General features: G+C 46.0%; 2 protein-coding genes across 2 annotated transcripts in view; one reads left to right on the forward strand and one right to left on the reverse strand.

Annotated features, from left to right (window-relative positions):
- Positions 1–1,052: 1,052 nt before the first annotated feature.
- cep57l1 (centrosomal protein 57, like 1) lies at positions 1,053–4,663 on the reverse strand. Its single transcript, XM_029141324.3, has 11 exons — positions 4,426–4,663; positions 3,799–3,964; positions 3,513–3,701; positions 3,283–3,404; positions 2,956–3,063; positions 2,796–2,873; positions 2,588–2,677; positions 2,421–2,495; positions 2,081–2,343; positions 1,847–1,991; positions 1,053–1,709 (listed from the first exon to the last, which is right to left on the reverse strand). The coding sequence occupies exons 1-11, from the start codon at positions 4,444–4,446 to the stop codon at positions 1,515–1,517; spliced, it is 1,452 nt and encodes a 483-aa protein (XP_028997157.1). The 5' UTR covers positions 4,447–4,663; the 3' UTR covers positions 1,053–1,514.
- Positions 4,664–5,573: 910 nt separating this feature from the next.
- sesn1 (sestrin 1) overlaps positions 5,574–19,985 on the forward strand; it is a 29,318-nt gene continuing 14,906 nt past the window's right edge. Inside the window, exons 1-2 of the mRNA XM_029141315.3 lie at positions 5,574–5,719; positions 6,313–6,632. Coding sequence (XP_028997148.1) covers positions 6,354–6,632 — 279 coding nt within the window. The 5' untranslated portion in view covers positions 5,574–5,719; positions 6,313–6,353. The remainder of the gene's footprint in view (positions 5,720–6,312; positions 6,633–19,985) is intronic.

Genomic DNA, 19,985 nt, shown 5'->3' on the forward strand with positions numbered 1-19,985 from the left:
TGAAGTGGAAAATGCCTCACTACCTTTTCATGGCCGGTCGTCAGGGTTTCTCAGTGTGAACCTGTGACACGACGGACAGATTGCGCTGCTCGTTGTTGTTCCAACGCAACACTGTGGACGTTTCTTTATCTTTAATAGATAAACAGCTCACAAACTGTTTATAGGCGATCCTTTCACACACCCACAGCAAAATGCCTGACACACACTCAGCCCTCCTACATTTGTGCCCTGTGAACACACCACTGCTGTTCCACGCCAGACAAAAAGACGGGTGTGCAGTCACATGAGCCGGTCAGGAGAGCGGCGAGAAGCTGATGAACATGTTGTCTATGTGGGCATGGAGGGATCCTGACTTGCTGCTGCTAACCTGATTTCTGTGTCCAGTCATGCTCCGTAATCTAATATGGGACCAAATGAGAGAGAATGCATTGGGTTTAGTCTATCTCGCATAAACCCCCTTAGTCCTTTTAGCCAAGCAGTGAACTCTGGATCATGCCAAGAATACCGGCACCGAGCAGCGTTAGCTGGAATATGAACTGAATGCAGGGAGTCAACAATAATCAGCTGTTTCCTTTACAAGGCCCATAACAACATTGGTCAGGATGGTGACGAGTCCTCGTTGGAGTAGAGGTATTAGGTTTGATTTGCCAAGTCTTTAAGTAAGAAGTCATAATAATTATTCATCAAAATGTGACCCGAGGACATGATAAAGATGATGATGAAGGACTGATAAGGAGATAATGCAGGAATGTTGCGAGGGAGCCTCATATGCAGTAATCACCCCATAAGAGGCCAACGACACGAGGCAAAGAAAGCTCCAGCCTTGCATGCTGTCGTCTGACCAGTGTGCAACTAAGACGGTTACATTTATAGTTGACTTTAAGAGGAACAGAGGTTCCTCCCACTTGTCCACAGTGAAAACGCATCTGTCTGTCCTGTGGCTGTTGGTCGTCCAGACTGCTGCTGTGAAAGTTCAGAGTACGTCCCTAATGATCATGGTAGTGGCTGGCTTTGAATGAAAAATGTGATATTTTGCTGCTATACATTTTAACACTTGACATGGGCAAACGCTTAGCTACACGTTAACATGCACACTATGCACTGCCACCTGGTGGTTGTGGGTGGTAAAGTCCAAACAAAAACATCACCAGCATAAAGAAATTGTGAAAAATAAACAGAGAACAAGCTTTATTAAAAATGATTTAAAAATACTTATCCAGCCTCATTTGTGGTAGATAGATACAGATAGATATTAGATAAATATGCAATCACGTAATGTGATCTGAAGGCTGCACATCATCATGGTTCATAAACTATATTTTCTATGAACAATGCTCCTTTCAATCTATTGCTTTATAAATCAACACATTATCAAGTCTTGCAGAATGCACTTTAATTCTAGCATGTTTTGTTAAATTGGCCCTGGGGCCAGAAAACATGCAGCACTGCAGAACTGTTTGTTTGTCTTGTGTAGGAAATCAAAGCTTTCACACAGAAACCTCTTTGAGAGAACTTCACGTTTCCCAGGAGAGGTCGTCTTGTGTGAGGCTGCTTCGAAACCTTTGGGTTTCTCTCAAAAGTTGCAGGTTTTTGTGGGGACTTCCACTTTTCTTTCCCTTCTGCTTGGCCTTAACGGGAACAGGTGGCTTAATCCCACTCTTTGCTGTGTACTCTTCAGCACATGGCTGGCTTTTGGTCAATTCCTGAACCTGTGAAGGACCACAAAATAATGCACACCAGCAACACAATTATGGACAGACATCAGCCGACTCTACAGGAAGAGAAGGCACGTGTACCCAATCTTTTAAAATCATTACTTTGTTGTGCTGAGTAGTAGCACACATACCGTCTGCTGGTGTCTGCGTAGCTTAGTTATCTGAGCTCCTTTTTCTTCCATCCTCGTAACCAACCGCTCTAATTCTCTTTGCAGATCCTGCTTCTGCTCTTTATATTGGGTTTCATCAATCTGACGCATCAACTCCTGCTGCTCACTGACCAAAAAGAAAATAGGAAAGGACCAGATCACTATTAAATGTCAATAAAAAAACCCCAAGACATTTCACTATGAAGGTTTACTCACAAACTCATCTGCCCTAGCTCATCCTGCAGAGTCAAGAGGAGGTCAGACAACGAGCCCAGTGACCGATCAGCTTGCTCAGGGAGGCTCTCATGTTTCTTTAAAGCAGTGGAAGATGAAGAAAAGTTCTTCTGGAGGCTTTTCTTGGCACTACAACTAGATCTGTGCAGAGCGCTCACACGTTCACACAGCTGGGGCTGATGATGCTTCATCATATGAAGGATACTCTGTACGTTGGCATGGACAGAGTGACTTGGACTTGTTGACTGCGATAGGCGAGAACCAAAATCAATTAGAAAATAATCAAAAACACAACACACTTACTTCTGCACCGTTGACTTACAGTTCCTGCAACAAATGGCATTTTTGTGTGCCTTTGGCCATGTGGTGATGTAAACTCCTTATTCTTAGAGGATTTCTAGCAGAGAAGACAATTTTTTACTCACAACTGTGCTCAAAGAAATATTGTTTATGAACTAATTGCAGGCAGCTCATCAGCGGGAGAATCACCTTAAGGTTGTTTTTTGTTTTCTTCTTTGGCTTTGTCTCTTCAGCATTTGCCACAGACAATCGAAGGCTGACGTCCAACTCCCTTTGCAGCTGTGACATGGTAATAACAACATAGCTAATTCAGGAGATGTGACTTAAATACCCTTTATAGATTATGTTCAAATAAATATAAATCAACTGAATCAGTGAAACGACTATGTGCACCGACCTCATCTGCTTTCTGTTGCACAAGTTTACGTTCATGCTCTTCTTTCAGTAGTTTTTGCTCCAGAATGGAAAGCTTCATCTGAAAACAGACATGCATTGAGACAATTATAATTACACTTGTGTGATTCACTGGACTAATATGCTTGAAAAATAGAAATTACCTCTGCCACAGTTTGGGTTTTACTCAACTTGAGATACTCTGCTTCAAGTTTCTCCAGTTTCTCCCGCTGAGTGCTTGAGCTGCTCGGCTGCTTGTTCTGCAGTGCAGCCTGGAGAGAAATAAACAATCATATGACAGTTTAGTTACATGTAATAATGTCACTGGTACACACATAAACACCAGGATTTCGTGGAATGCAGATTAATAAAAATGTATGGATTGAAGTCTGTGTCAGTTCCAATGTTTTTGCTCTGTTTTCAGATTTCTATATACAGCGTATATATACATCTATACTGTAATAAAAACTTGTTGCAGTTTATTGGATTACCTGATTTTCTATGACGGTATTCCTCTCCTTCTTAGCATTTTCAACCATCTTTCTCATATATTCCAGCTGCTTCTCAAGAACCTTACAGCGAGCCTCTGCAGACTGTAGCTTTAGGTCCAGCTCTGGTGTCATAAAAAGAGAAGTATACTAAACATTTATTTAAAAAAATATTATTTTGCAGTTTCCTTGTAAAGTTAGTGTCTTTTCCATTTGCAAGGTTCATATTTTACCTTTCCTGCTTATATTATCGGTCACAGACAGGCTGGTAACTGGTTGACTAGCTACAGGGTTAGGTGCTGTGAACTGCTGATGTTTCTGAGCGTCATGATAGAATGTCTGGTAGCTCTTCTCGGCCTGCTTCCTTTCCAACTCCAACCGTCTAATCTTATCCTGGAGAGTCTTCAGTGCATCAACGACAGCTGGAGAGTAGTTAACAAGAACAGAATTCCAGCTAATTGAAATACAAATAGACAATATAAGTTATATAGAAATCTTGACATCATGGCTGTACCATACCTTTGCTGTCAATATTTGGTTTCGTCACAGATGTCCGAAGGCTGGCAAACTGTGCATCTGTACTAATGGATGAGTGTGCGGAGCTGTCCAGCTGTCTTGGTAATATTCTGTCTGGTGGCTGGTAATAGCTTCCAATGTAACTATTTTTAGATGGTGAGTCTAAAATCTAAGGGAAAAAGAATAAAAAGGTGGTTGCTGTGCAAAGACTGAACCCAATGGGTGTAGTTATTTGTTATCAAAATGTCAACAATTTCAACTCAAGTAGATCAATTATAAAAGTATTAATATTATGTGTTGCCTTCATTCTGTAAATTTCCTGTCCACTTCCGCGTGTCGTTGCTAGATTAGTTAGGACTTAACAACAAACTATAAAAGTCCTATAGATTCAGTCCACCAACGCTAGTGCTTCTTTCGAATAACAACTCAATTGATTTAAATAGTATTAATGTAAATCGTTATCCTAGAAAAGCTAGCAGTTATCTCCAGTTGTGCTGGTGTACGAGACTCCACCAATCGGCGGTTCCTTTTCTGATAATCAAGCATTGAAACAAGCGTCAACTTAGCAAAAGTAAACAAAGCCGAAGCTAACGTGTTTAGCCACACTAGCCGCTAACGGCTGTTAGTTACCTGATCTTGATAGGTCTCCATTCCTTGATTACAGAGTGATGACGAGTTTCCCAACTAAACACATCTACATATGTCTTGCATTCATACTATGAATATAACTTTCTAATAGTTTAATTTAAGTAATTGACTTCTTCAGTTGTCCTTTTACCAACAGGCAGTCCGGACATTTTAAATTTCCCTCCGCTTCTCCGTCCTCCTCATAGTGGTTCCGCCTGCGCAGTGTGTCCTTCACCTCCACAGTTCAACGTTCTAGACTTTTCACTGTCATTTAAAATAGATGCACATATTTTATACCCGTAGTTCTATTCTTATAATTGAACATAGATAAAACATAGAACATAGACACAACAAAACGAGGGCAAAGAACATAAGTACGTGGCTAATTTAATTTAATAAATTTCTAAAGACATTAACAATAAAAGGGTACTGACAATGACTGATACTGACACATGAATTTTTTTGTTAAAGTAAAGCAGGTCAATAATTACACTAGAGCAACATAATAGAAAGTTCTCATACTTCATGTATGATCATTTGGATAATATTTAAACATTTTTCTTAGGTTGGTGTGTTGTAGTGTAATGTGTATTCTGCAATTGAGTAAATCACCATGTAAACATTCGCAGATATACAAATACTGCAGTGATAGACGCGTCTACAGTTTCGAGAGTGTACTACACGGAAAAAATGTTTGTGTCTCTTGTAGATATGCGGTATTCATATATTTTTAAATATATTATATATATATATTTTTTTTTTCTCATTTAAAACCAGTATGTTTTGTGTGCAAGACTTGCCACTTACAGTGCATCTGAACCCATGTAAAAGTGACATGTGTGTTCGAAGTGTTTAACAGACTGTTCAGCAGCTTTAACGTTAAATATTAAACAATTCAGTAGAAAAACTCCTTTGTTTTTTGTAGCTTGTCTGTCTCTCTAGATATCTCTGATAAACAAGCACGGGAGGGGGCTACTGCCAGCAAAATACATGACGGGAGATGTAGTTCTGAAGAGGTGTCTTCTACAACAAACCATGAGCGACAACAATCTAACTCCCATAATTCCTTCCCCCGCAAACTTGGCAGCTTCCTTCTAACCAATCACATGCAAGAATCTGAAGGCTTCCGCCCAACGATGCCTTTTCGCTTCGTCGATTGGCTGGCAAGTTCTGCCAATCGAATGTTTTTCTCTCAAGTTGTTGCCTCCTGTCGTTCCTAGCCTGGAACCAACGTTATTGGTCAGCTCTGTGGCGAGGCGTCCCGTAGCACAGGTCTGCGCCAAAGAATGTGGATAAGGTGAGTATTTAAGAATGACAATTTGTGTTTACTGCGAACAGGGGAATGTTTCCGAGCGGAGACGCTGTTTTCGCCGTGTTTTTGTTTTACTTCGCCCGTGTCTTTGTTAACGGGCTGCTTGAAAGCCTTGGCACGTCTGACAGACAAGGAGAGATTGAATGGGTCGCATCAACTGACAAGATAAAAATTTGTCCATTAAACTGTCAAAATCTTTCAATAGAAACCCATCAAGCACGAACAGGCATCGGTGGGCTGGCGTTTCCAAAAAGAACAGCCTGTAGGTTCGCTTTATTTGCTGGGCGACGGTTGTGTGTAACATCAGTAAACAGTCGGTTTTTTAAACCAGGCGATAAGAGATAAAACTCACATCTACAATTCATACAGGGCAAATTGCTGTAAGTGCATTGTGGCAAGTGAAATGAATGGAAGTGACTTGGCTCAGTCAATACTCCTCATAATTTGTGTTTAATTTTTCCAGGACTCTTCTAGAACAGCTATTCAAACTTCTAGTTTTTGCCATTCATAAAAGCTTTTTGTACTGATGGTTCCAACGCATTTCGCTAACACCACGTTGCATGTCATCTGTCGTGCAGCCCGTTGTAGGACAGAACACACATCAGTCCTCTGTCAAGCGATGGAAGTGCAGGACCAGGAGTCTGTGGGGAGGTGGGACGGTCTGGGCAGCAGGGATGCCAGCTCCAGATCCGAGGCCATGGACAACATCTGCCAGGAGGTCATGAGAAAAGTGGAGGTTATTGGGCCCATCCTCTCCTCAGCGCCCTCGTCCCCGGCGCTGGGCGGCCCCCCCAACAGCGATCTGAACGACACCCTGGCTCATCTGCTCATGCTGTCCAAACGCTGTCCATTTGAAGATGTCAGGGAGCGATGCATTCGGCTTCTACGGGCCGTCCAGGTAGACAATCAATTACACTGTCACGATAATTCATTTTTCCTACAGAGGACCACACAATACTATTGCATTTCATATTTTTTCCTTCTTGTATTTTGCTTTATTGCTTTGGCACTATGTGGAAATAGGTTGTTTTCCGGCAGTATCAATTCCACCTTGCGGTGGAAGTCTTTTTGGAAGATGGAGCAGGGAGATGAGAGGGGGAGAAAGCTGCTTTGTGGGTTTAGCAGTGCTCCACAGTACACACCGTCTGGTATTTCTGAATTATACTAAGCTGCATTTGCAGAGGGCTTACCAAAGAGTGCATTTATGAGGCCAATGTGACAGCTCGCATGGCTCTGTCCCATGCCTGAACCGATGACCCCCTGACCAGCACATACTGTACACACACGCTTTTCTCACACTGCCGGGATGTTGGGGGATGAGGCAGGGGGCACAGGCTCAGACAGATTTCTAATTCCAACAGATTCCCCGATTAAAAGCAGTCTTTGATTTGCAGACACTCCTTTTTTGTAGCAACCCCCTCCTCTAAGACGAAGGCTGAGAATAAAGACCCATAATACCCATGTGGCTCGACCAGCAAATGTGTTTTATGTCTCCGTAAGTGTCTTGGGTTGTTTATTAATTGTGCATCCAAAATTTATTGCCGACAGGCTGTGAATATGTGAGACATTTAGAGGAATGGGCTCAAATGTTTATGCTGCTAGTTAGCCCCTGGTAGGTCCCAGAGGTTAAAGGTTAAGGGGTTGGGGCTGAAAATATATTCTGTGTATGAGAGGAAGGTTTAAATTCCCATACGCTGTCTCTGTGTAAGGATCTGATGTGGTGAACATATGTTTACCTTTGCATTCCTGTGTGTAGGGTCAGAGCAAGCAGCTGCTGTCAGAGGGTCAATCTGGAGTTTGTTCAGGTAGTTGACCTTATTAAGCTTTACTGCCCAAATGCATGGAGAAACAGAGGATGACACAAACCGCACACACACACGTATGCGAGTGAATCCAGAGACAATACAAAGTGTGTTCAGAGTCTATAAAGGGGATGGGCAGACTCCATCTCCTGTCTCTCTCTGCTCGCCATGTTCCCTCGTTGGATGAAAGGAGTCCAGTCTTGGGAGACAGAGGGGGGTTTCTTCGTGTTATGTAATCACAGCATTGTGTTGGGCCTCTGCCCAAAGTTGAAGTAAAAGTTTTTTTGGGGGGAGAAAAAAATCAGGCGGTGATCCAGGCTCGTGCTGGTGAGAGTTCAGGGATGATGCAGGCTAAGTCAGTACAGTACATACTGTACTTAACACAGATGGGGCTTTAGTGAAATAAATATTTAATACGTGTGATTTATAGTTCAGTGTCTTTTGTTAAAACAACAAACTCTTGTACAAAAAGAGTCAGGACCTTGTTTTGCTTGATGAAATAGACTTTTACTCCGACTCATTTAGCTAATTACATACACAGGGTGGTTTAGCAGCCTTTGTAATAAACACATATGTGTCATTATTGGGTTAAGACAGCTTCCTGAATATGGCCTCCTCCTAGAATGAATTTCTGTCTCTACATGGAAACGTTAGGAGTGTCTCCAGACATCAGATTTTCAGGTTTGATTTATTTATAGAAGCTGCATAAGGGCCTCGAGTTTTAAAGCTGTCTGTCATAACTGAAATCAATAGCTGGGCATTTGCCGCAATAAAACATGCTGCTCACCTATTTTGCAGCCCTAGCAGCTACAATCAATCAGGCTTTATGTTGAGAAAGTCTTTCCCACTTCACCTTTTTAAATGTTTTGCATGTTTTTTTTGGTCTATAAACAGTGGTTTAATGTTTCATTACTGCGTCGAAGAATCTGGGTTTGAGTGTGGATTAGTTTGTGGTGTTCGTGGAAGGCTTGTGGCTGTAAAACACACTGTGAACTTGTCCACCTTGACAGACAGCAGCGTGGACAGATGCAGGAAAGCTTTTCCAAGAAGGCAAAGTTCACTTGTAAACCTTGACATCAGCTTAGAGCATTGTTAGAGTTCTTTGTCGCTGTCACAATCACAGGAAGTTTCCTACTGCACGTTTTGTACCTACTTGTGTGTGTGCGTGTGTGTGTGTCCGTGCGTGCGTGTGTGTGTGTGAGTGCCTTTAGTCCTTTTACTGTGTAAACAGAGTGTGAACCCAGGGAGAGAGAGAGCCCTGTGGTCTGGACAGATCTGCTGGATTATGAGCAATCTCTGCTTTAACCAGGTCAGACAAATTGCAACGGTGACTGGGAGGAAAGCAGCAGAAGCAGCAGCAGCAGCAGGCAGTGACCTTTAGCACAGTAACTGTACAGTGGAACGCTCTGTGAACATGGAGGACGCGATAGAAATAAAGCTGTGTGGCTTTACAGCTGCCAGCCAGCTGGGCAGAGTGATGTGACTGTGGCTAGAAGGGCTGGTGTGTGTGTGTGTGTGTGTGTGTGTGTGTGTGTGTGTGTGTGTGTGTGTGTGTGTGTGTGTGTGTGTGTGTGTGTGTGTGTGTGTGTGTGTGTGTGTGTGTGTGTGCGCGCGCGCGCGCGCGCTACCTGTTGCAATCTGTGGTCACCTGAGGCCTTTTTCAACAGCCCCCTCACACCTTGTCATATCATTGTTTCTGGCCTTGTTGAGGCAAGTGATGATGTCTGCAAGTCCATGGCAGGTGAGTTTTATTTTCCCAGTGTACAGTCCCAGGTAAATGTCAAAAATGGTAAGTAATTTAGACATTTTCTTCAAGATCAATTATTAAAACCATTAGCTGACATGCTAGAAAAATGTGTAAAACCTCAATCTTTGATCCTACAACAGAGAGACTCTCTCGCTCTCTCTCCCCCTCCCTCTCTCTCTCTCTCTCTCTCCGAACCCTTTAAATTCTTGGCTGCAGTGGACTTGGGTAGAATAGAGAGGAGTGTGTGTTCAAAGTGTGCAACTAGGTCACTATAGATTCTGTTCTAGCCTAATTAACTTATACATTGCTATTCATACAGAAATAGAAGCCGATTTATGTTTCACCAGTCTTTGCTGGAATGGCTGCTCTACTAAGATGTGCAAAGTCTGTTTTATCCTGGCCCAGAAGAGGCAGCGAGCTGGATTTGCACAGCATAGGCAGTCGTCATGGCACCGGTGACATGAGGTACAATGATGGGTTGGTTGGCACCGTTACATGGGGGTGGGGATGCTGGTTTGTCAGAGATTATTTCTGGCTGTGCTATTCAGGAAGTGAGAGGGTGAAATTGAGGGAGAGGGGTGTAAGGGGGGGGGGGGGGGGGGGGGGGGGGGGGGGGGGGTGATGGCAGAAGAGAGTGCCCAGCATGGAGTCTCTCAACGAAGATTGAACAGAAAAAAAGTGAAGTCCTACCATTCGGAACAAACAGGGGAGAGGGGAGAGGTTTGGTATTCCCTCAAAGCAGAAAGAACAGCTAAATATGATGAATACCACATAATTAATTTTCAACCAACCCAACTGGTGCAGCCCTGCTTGGCCTACGCTCCTGTCTGTCTGATGCAAGGCTCAGCTTGTCTTACCCACACCCCCTGAGCCTGTGGAGGAAGACTGAGGAGGGTGTGGGGTTCCCTTATAGCCCTGGATATATCACAGTTGTTTATTTCTGTTATAAATGTGATTTATACACACGTTTAGCTACACTTGTATATGTCTCTATCTCTCTATAGGAGAATTTAAATAGAAAAACTCTGATGTAGAAGAGGCTGCATCTCACCCACTTGCTTTATATAGTCAGCTGCTGATATTAAACATGTGATGCACATGATGTCTGCGGTGGATTAATTAGATTAAATGTAATAGAACAGATTGGGTCAGCCTGTGGTTATCGTTGCTGCAGTTCAGCTATGTGAACACAAGGGGGCGCTCTGTACCGGACTGTAGCCTGACTGCTCAGCTTGCTGGATGGGAATTTTACATTTGCTGCGCTGAATGCGTGTTATGCTGCACATGATTTCAATTTTTCCTCTTGCCCTGGTCGCTCGCCTTTCATCTAGTGTGTGTGTGTGTGTGTGTGTGTGTGTGTGTGTGTGTGTGTGTGTGTGTGTGTGTGTGTGTGTGTGTGTGTGTGTGTGTGTGTGTGTTTATATGTCTTGAGAGATTTATAGCAGTGAGCATGCAGGATTTAGAGGCATCTGCGGATCAGGTCACCAAGCATGAATAGCCCTGTGGCTGTGGTCCAAGGCCTCAGTCTGAGGTCTCCCCATTAGGATACAAACCACACCGGCCCAACACCAGGCTCCAGCAGCTGGAATACACAAACATAATATTAGAACCACTTGCTCATGCTCAGGAAATATTGTGTAACCACTCTAATGGAGCTGAATGTGAGTTCAGGTGAAAGCTTCTATTATTTGTGAGTAACGTCCTGTGTCGTTTTTTTGGCTTGAGTAGGAAATGTACTGAAGGACATCATTTGTCTTCCACGTCAACCATCTTGCTTCATGCAAAGCATTGTTCCCCATTGTGCACTTGCAGAACTTTGCACCGAGCTTCGCCCGGCGCCACGTTGGCTCAGTCTTGGCTAGGGTGTTGGTTGGGTTCGGTGTGTGAGGTGTTGTCTCGGGCCTCGTGTGGGTCGGTGGAGGCCATTGTGCGCTCATCATGGCGGTACAGTATTGCCCCAGGCTGAAGCATGCGGGCCTGTTTGTGTTGCGGGCAGGCTTGTCGGGATGGTGACAGTTTCGCGCTGCGAGACCTCCACATTCCCACAGTCACTGACCTCTGACCTCTCGTCCTTTACAAAAAGCGAGAGGGCTAAAAATGTGTGACTGTGTCTGTGCCAGTGCTGGAGTCGCACTGTTTGCGTCCATGTTTACTGAGGATGGGAAAATGCACTCCTCACCTTCAGTTTGCCCCAGATCTCACACACTCCAGGTAACACATGCTGACGCGCTGCACGCTGCTGTTTGTCGCTTGTCTCTTGAACGCTCTGACAGCAGGATCCTTGTGTCTTTGCTGCAGTTTTTGCTTTTTAATGGGCCACACTCAACGCCAAGCCAAAAAGCTGTCACTTTTTCGGGTCCAGAGCTTCTCTTCTAATTGTAAAGTACATTCCTTAAACTGCAAATCAAGGCACTGAGGCCGCCTGTAGTCGAGATGTAAAAACCTGTCCTGCAAATACACAAACCTTGTGGGGGATATCTGTTATATTAACCTGGTAATGCATCATGATTGTGTTCATGTGCCATGTGAACATAATTCTAATTGTACATTACGATCCTCACAGTATGGCTAACTATTATGTGTTAGTGTTTGTGGTGAGCTACTGGAAATGCTAACAAGAGCACAAATCTCCCCCAAAAAAACAAAACTAAACACGCCTGTGTTAAGATGAACGTCTATAATTATGGGGGATGCTGCAGTGTCTTTTTTCACACTCTGCACCGCCTTCTATGCATATTTGTCACACTTGTGTTTGTATCTGCACCTTTGTTGCTGTGGTAAGAGACACCTAAGCGTGTGTGTGTGTGTGTGTGTGTGTGTGTGTGTGTGTGTGTGTGTGTGTGTGTGTGTGTGTGTGTGTGTGTGTGTGTGTGTGTGTGTGTGTGTGTGTGTGTGTGTGTGTGTGTGTGTGTGTGTGTTCAATATGAGGCCAGCGTGGTTGTGTCTGTGTTGACTTGGTCACTTCGGATGCCTACGTCTTGTGTCTTATCTAAAAGTAGACTCACGTGTCAGAGAGGATGTTCCTCTTTGGTGATGTTCCCTTTTCTCCCCCGGCTCGTTTAACGGTTTTAAAGTTCACGACTGAATCAAGAACGGCAACTGCAGCTTAAAGGGCCAACGCGCGTTGTTTATCGTCCCCGCACCGTCGGTGAATTGGAGACGCTGTTACATCATATTTTCACGCAGTGTAACTTGTTTATCAGACCCCCGTGTTCGGCTCGCTGCCCACACACACCACACACACACACACACACACACACACACACAATTAGCTCACACTGTAACCACCGCTGGAATGCTCTGACAGCCCATTAGCAACCGGTTGCTCACCAGAACCTGGTTATACACCAATACCAACTTCTTCAAACAGTCAAACAGACCTCTTTTCACCACATCAGATAACTGACAGACCAAAGCCTTCACTCAGCATTTTATCAGAACCTGCATGACTCGGATAAACTGTTGCTGGGACAGAATAATCTAGGCCTTGAAGGGATGGGTAAACACTTTTCCCATCTGGTCCCTGACGCGGCCGTGCTGGCGTGGTGCCGCACCTTTGTCTCTCTTTCTGCAGGTTTCCAGGCATCTCGTCATGTTGCAGTAAACACTCTTGAGGCCCTTTTAGGAAACCAGGCATGTAAAGGATGGCAGCCAGCCAACGCAAAACATACACAAACCCTCCCGTCACTGGGCTCCTTTTTTTTTTTTTTTTGTCTCTGCACAGCTCTCTGTAGATATCCCTAATCACCCTGGACTAACCTCAACGTTTCCCCCACAGACGACTCCAATCTGAGCAGGAGGAGTCCCCTTCCTTCGGACAGCAGCTTACCTCATGATGTCAATCAGTAACGCGCCCCTGGCCGGGCATTGGCTCGCCGCGAGGGAGTGCCCTGGCGTCAGGAAGCAGCTCCTTAAGCACTTTTCCCCAAACTGTACACGTCACATGATGCAATTCCAGTAGAAAAAGCAAACAAGCGATGTTTTGTTGCTTATGTAAGGTTTTCTCATTGACGGTGTCCAGCCAGCGAGAAAGTCACAAACCTTTCATTCATTAATTCATTTATCGATGATGATTTTGTGTTTGACGCCAATCAAAGCTGACGGGAGCGTGTTGTGATGCGGACGCTCTCATGATACGGGCCGCGGCTGCTGCTTTTTAGGGCGGCGCGGATTAGTCTGGTTTCACCATTGTGCAACACAGGCCCGTCGCTATAGGAGGGAAGGGGGAAGAAGGAGGAAAAACAAGTCACAAATGTTTTCCTTGTCCAGATTGTTTTAGACTCTCTAAAAAGGCTGTTGTTGCGTATTTATATTTTTAGCGCTGCTGCTCTTTTAAAAGCAGTCGGCTTTTGTGCGCTTCTGTTTTGGTGACGGTGGAAGGGTTGTGTTGTGCTGACCGGTTGGACAGGTGTCGCGTTGGTAGTGGCCCCCGGCCGTCTTTCCCCTTTTTCCTGCTCCCCGCTCCCTCCTGACCTGCAGCTGGAAGCTCACAGTGGGAAGTGCGGTGCGTCGCGGAGGGAGTGGGAGCACGTAAATGATGTGTGTGTGCAGCGGACGCATGCTGTGCACGAAGGGTGCGTCCTGGGGTCAGACGGAGTGTGTGTCCGGCTTCACACACACATGCTTGTGGATGAGATTAGTGAGCCCCCACCTCACGAGCACCCGGAGCCTATTAATGCCTGACCTGACCTCCCCTTTATTTGTCCCATCCATCATTCTCATGACTCGCCCGAAAAACGGCAGCAAAACAACAACTGCCGTTAACAGGAGGAGCGGCGGCCGCAGCGATTGGCGCAGACGCTGGCTCAGCGAGGGCTCCTATTGGCTGCGAGTGAACACACCTCTAGAATCTGTTTATGCTGGACAGAAGGGGGGGGGTAATGGGGTTGGCCGGGGGGTAGAGGCTGATTGTACAGAAACAGGAGGGAAGAGACTTGGGAGGATGGGGGGGGGGGTCGCATGTACATTGGACAACATCCAACGCAGCCTGCTCGAAAAACTTCTAGGAAAGTGGGATGTTTGTTTTCTCCCGTGTTTGCGTCAAATCACAAGCAGGCTGCGCTAATTCCAGCGAGCGCAATTTCTGCGCCAGAAACTTGAGCAGCGGCGTGTTCGCGTTGAGGAGGGGGTGATCGACGTCTTTATCTCCGATAATCAAACTCGCTGCGGTCGGGCGTGCCCGCGCACGCCACAAAGGCACCGGCTGATCGTCAACAGCTGCTCGCGTTCTTCCGCACGCGGTGCGCACGGGCGCAAACCGCGTGTCTGCGCGACGCGCGGCGCGGCGCGACGCGACGCGGAGCCGCAGGAAGTGCAGGAGCGCTGCGTGGACTTAGACGCGGTTTTATCATCACGGCTGCCCACGAGGCGCTATGTGTGCGTGCATGTGGGTGATGTCAACGCTCTGGAGGTGAACGATCAGTCAGTTTGCAGGTTTTAGACACATGAATAAACCTATAGAAAAACATGGATGAGCTGGATGTAACGCGTGAGCCCACAGAGCAACTAGCAGGCTCACGGTCCCGGTGTCGGCGCCTTTATAAAAGCAGACGGCTGCATAGTTTCAAACCGTCAGACAATTGTGCTCTTGTGTCTTTTTGTTTTGGAAAATGCCGTCTGAACTGGTTTACTGACACGGGCCCCTTCATCATGATGAAAAATCTTAAGGCTTGACAACCTGTGTGTGTGTGTGTGTGTGTGTGTGTATGTGTGTGTGTGTGTGTGTGTGTGTGTGTGTGTGTGTGTGTGTGTGTCCGTCCATCGACCAGAGCCCGTTGTCTTCGCTGGTTCAGACTAGTTAATTTGTCATTGTGGGGAATGCGGCTGTATTCTGGCCGCACAAAGCCACTTGTAATAACAGAGGGGTTTCGCTCCGTACGAAGGGTGGTTTACGAAGCGAGGCGCCGAGTTCAGGCATATTTACACAAACCAGCTCGTTCCCAGATTAAACACGGCTGCGCGCGCCGGTGGAGCGGGAGCAGGCAGCGCTGCGAACAAGCGGTCGGACGACTACACAGAACAACGGGAGTGACAGTCGCATGAGAGAGGAGGAGAAAACGCAGTGGTTTTTAATTAACCTGACCTGTTTTGAAGGTTTTCAGGAAGTGAGACTCGCAGTGTTCTACCACACACAGGAAGCACAGTAGAAGGAGTGGGTTAGAGGTTGCTCAAGCCCAAAGAGGGATTTCAACAGCTGTGTCTAAAATCTCAATTCATCCCTGTGAAGGTCAATAAAGTTAAATTAAAACTCCATCTAAATATATGCCACGTGTATTTTTGTTTGGTTTTCACATACATTGCGTTACTGCCGTGATGGTATCTGTGTTCTTCAATTTCTCTTCAGTCCAGTCTGTGCTGTACAGATTATCTCAGTTTCTCTCTCACACATCTTGGATTTTTAAATATCTCCTTTCACACATCACCCGCTGTATTACTCTCACTCTTCAGCTTTTTCACACCCAGGCCCCTCCTCTCCCTACAGATAATGTTTTTTCTGTCTTCGATCACACACACACACACACACACACACACACACACACACACACACACACACACACACACACACACACACACACACACACACACGCGCTGACAGTGACTAAGGTTGGCTTGTTATTGTAGGCAGCTTGGCGGAGGGCTTTCCTGTCCAAACAGCCCAAATGCTGAGGCGGCAGAGGTGCGAGAGCCAGAGATAGACTTAGAGAGAGAAAGAGAGAGAGAGAGGGCGAGCGACCGTCCGAGTGCGGTGACCACTGGCTAATCCATGTGTTGGCCAGGGATGGGGCGCAACAGGAAACAGTCCATGGGAGATTGGGGGGCGAGGTCCTCTCCCACGCTGAATGACTGATATGTGCACGTTCACATGGATAAACTGTGCGCATGAAAACCTAAAGGAGAGTTTGGTTACAGCATGAAACCCAAACATTCTCCCTTCTACTCACTGGCTTTGTGCTTTCAGCTGGAAGGCAATTACAAAGAAACACTGACTGTAATCATGATACGGCAGTTAAACAAGCAGCACATGCCAACGCAGTGCTGCGGGCAATCGTGGAAGAGCAGTCCTACCGCAGGCATCAGGTGCTGTTGGTACTGTGAATAATAAAAATGTCTTCTTAATTAGAGCACATTGTGCCAACATCTCAAACACAGACGCCTGGCTCTGCCTTTGTTGCCTCGGTGCTTTCTGGCTCGTTTACTGTGTGTCAGCTGATGCCTGTGCAGCACTTCGGGTGACACTTTTTTTTTTTTACTTTTATACGACGCTGCCGAGTTATTTGAAGGGCTCGGAAACATCTGGATCGGTTGCAGGCGACGAGGGAAACGTGCTTCTGAGAATTATGTCTTGTGGTCGTTTCTGACATTTAAAAAATGTTTGGCGCCGAGGCTGCAGTCATAAAAGCGATTGGCTCTTCCTGGAATAGCTGCGCCGTGGACGCTTTTCATGCTGCCCATGATATAAGCTTCATATTTGTATTATTATTGAGGTTAGTTGATGAGGAACTCCAAAGCCAAAACTGTGTAATGTTACACATCCTTCTTTAGTGCTGGACGACTAGATGCCAGCAGACTGTAGAAGCTGCTTTTCCAGGGTAAATAGGCTGAGGTGCAGCCTGCTGAGGGTTATATGACCCCCCCCCCCCCCCCCCCACCACCACCACCACCACCTCAGCCTGTCCGGTGTTATGTAAACTTGGAGCAGGAGCACTTCCGTACGTGCAGCTCTGCACCGCGCCGAGCCGATGTGCCTCGTGTTTTCACTTAACACACATTCAAGGGAGAAAATACACACCTACTGTAATAAAATATACACCGAAGCATCCTGGGTAATGGGAACAGAGTGGAGGGCGAACGTGCAGTGGGAACAGCCAAATGTGCATGGAAAAAGGAAAAAGACGGTCCAGAAATGATCCAAAGAGTGGGACCGCCCTGGAGGAACGCATGAGAGGAGAAAATGAATGAATGAATGGAGGGAGAGATGGGAAGAAGAAGAATGGGCAGATAAACAGTTTGGGAGATGCCCGAGACGATGTAACACTGGGATTTAGAGGAGGGGAGAGGAAATGCACATTTGGAGATGCTGAATAGACAATGAAGGTGGAGGGAGGATCAAGTGGGAGCGGTTGTTTTGGCAGAAAGCCTGTGCAGCTGCTTTAGACAAGGCCTCTATGCAGCAAAGACCTGGCAGACACACACACACACACACACACACACACACACACACACACACACACACACACACACACCTTCATTTTAAAGATCATCCTGATATCAGATGCTCGTTTTCGTCGTTCCAAATGTTAATTGGATTAAAAATCAGGAGGCAAAGGCTGCGATCCTGATGATGATGATGATGATGATGTAATGAATGCTGTAAAGTCGCAGGAAAAACTGATCTCAGTGGAAACATTTACGGTGATCTTCCCAAGTCATTACTGCTCTTCAGTTTGTTTAGTTCAGTTTTTTGTCTTTTGCACTAGCTTCATAATAGACTTTAAATGGCTAGAATGTTCAGTATTTGTGCGCTTGGATTGTGTTGGATCGTAACACACACTTGTCGTGCTATGTCTTTAGGCAACAGTTGGTTTATAGCCTCTGCAGAAACAAATAAATAATTAATAATTCAAATAAAGGTTTCTCTGTAGTTTTGTAATAGGTTTTCTCCAGCTTCTCTGAGCAGCTCCAGTGCGTTTCAGTGCAGGAAGGCGTGAACCTCCTGCTGCTACTCAGGATTAGAGCCACACGTGGAGGCGTTTGATGGCGTGTGGCTGCAGAAGCGGCCATCAACGCTGACTGCAACAAGGTTACGACTGGAAGCGACACGCGCGTGTGGGCTTGAACACAGGTTTACAGCCGCAGACGAGAACCCTGTCCTGAGGGAACGCGCCAATGTTCTGACCCTGCAGCCGGAGGACGACGGGAGGAACACTGGGAGCAACTGTGGGTCGGGTCCATTAACCTGCCTCCAGCCCGGCGCCCGCTCTGTGGGTCTGGACACTTAACCGTGCGTGCTCTCCGTCAACATGCAGCGGTGTCCTTCATGTCGAACAATGCCAAGCATCTGAGCTGAACAAAGGGGAAATGGGCTTGTGCCTGAAACGTCTCTGGATGCTGCCGGTTTGAAATTCATCGAGATTTAATGTAAAACACAAAGTCAGTGAGCGCGTGTTCCTCCATGGTTTTTTGGTCAAAAAAGGGGCCTCTAGAGGTTCATGTGCTGAGTTTGTGTTGAGTTAGTACTGTAACTGTGTGTGTGTGTGTGTGTGTGTGTGTGTGTGTGTGTGTGTGTGTGTGTATCCTGTCCTCTTTTCCCGGCCGCTTCCTGTTCAGATCCAGGGGTGTGCTCCGTTTCCTTCCCGTGCTGCCACAGTCTTGCACCCCCCCCCCCCCCCCACACACACACACACACACACACACACACAGAAAGGGACCGCATGCATTCTGCTGCGTTTGGATGTGAACCCGCCGCCTGACGCCTCTGTGTGGGAAAGTTGCCTCGTCTTATCCGTCTGTGACCTCAGTGGTGTCGACGCCTGTGAAAACGCTGTCACAAACACGCCGTCTCCTATCGCGGTGGGTTTAGCCCTCGTTCCTGCCTCTTTCGTCAGCTCCACCTGACCAGACTTTGTCCTGTGTCACTGATACGCCCTGAGGGACACAGCAAAACAGAAAGGGGCTAATGCGTTTAGCACGTCTCCATCAATACTAACCTTTCAGTTTTCCTGCAGCCTAGTGTGTCTCCTGTGGGTTCTGTTCATCGACCATTAAAAAAATCTATTATCGGGTTTCCTGTGCTAGTGTGTTGGTCCTCTGCAGGCTTATTTGGGGCTTTTATGTCTTTAAAAAGATGATATTTATGGTTTAGGGTAATGCTTTAAGAAGATTATGATGTATTCGATTCTTTGTATAAAACTAAGACAAATTATAATTGTAATTGAGTTTTCCAGTGAGGCAGCGACAATGTTTTTGTTTTTCAGGAGCACGTGTAACATTACTTCACTCTTTGCTGCAGCTGATTGCCTCAAAGGGTCCCACACACGTCGAGTACAATCAGCATTGAGGTCATGTGTCCACCTGTGAATGCACCTTTGATCAGTAATGATTTTCTTATTGTTTCAGAGGCGATAAGTGCGACCTGATCAATCCTCCGTCCTCCAGCCCTCTGCCCCAATGCTTCAGGAAGCTGACATTAGAATGTGAAGAAGTCACTGACCTTTTAAATTGATACAACAAACACGTTAGCTAACTGTTGCTTTATACTTTAAACAGATACAGATCAGCAGCAGTCGGAGTCGTGTTTCTGGACACCCGATAAATGGAATGTTGACGTGAACTGAAGGCGGTTTTGAATGCTTTTCACTGATACCAGATTCCTCTGAGATTGAACCAAGACAATGTGCTGAAAGGAGCCACAGCGTGGACGCCTGAGGTCCCGCGCCGGCGTGTAACAGACACTTTTACGGTGGCAGCGTAACCGTATCTGTGGATGGAAACTTATATTTAAGGTGGATGTTGACAGTGAGGTGTAGCATGTGGACAGATGGGCTCAGGCTCCCGTTTTTAAAGCTGGTCAGTGTCACTGTATCTTGACCCTGTGGATGTTTCTCTGGACAGTGCGCTGCCTGAGATCGTGGGTTTGTTTCCGTGTGTGTACGTGGTTGCTATGGAAACCCAAGTGACGTGAGATAGCAAGACTTGTCCTATC

The sequence above is a fragment of the Betta splendens genome, chromosome 24 (genome assembly GCF_900634795.4).
Source record: "Betta splendens chromosome 24, fBetSpl5.4, whole genome shotgun sequence".
In the NCBI taxonomy this organism is placed as follows: domain Eukaryota; kingdom Metazoa; phylum Chordata; class Actinopteri; order Anabantiformes; family Osphronemidae; genus Betta; species Betta splendens.

Excerpts from the sequence above, each read along its gene's own strand:
- cep57l1 (XM_029141324.3), bottom strand. The coding sequence starts at position 4,446 with ATGGAGACCTATCAAGATCAG. Across the intron at positions 1,992-2,080 it reads GAGCTAGGGCAGATGAGTTT|TGAGCAGCAGGAGTTGATGC; the intron begins GTGAGTAAACCT and ends CTTTTTGGTCAG. Across the intron at positions 1,710-1,846 it reads TACGCAGACACCAGCAGACG|GTTCAGGAATTGACCAAAAG; the intron begins GTATGTGTGCTA and ends GGTCCTTCACAG.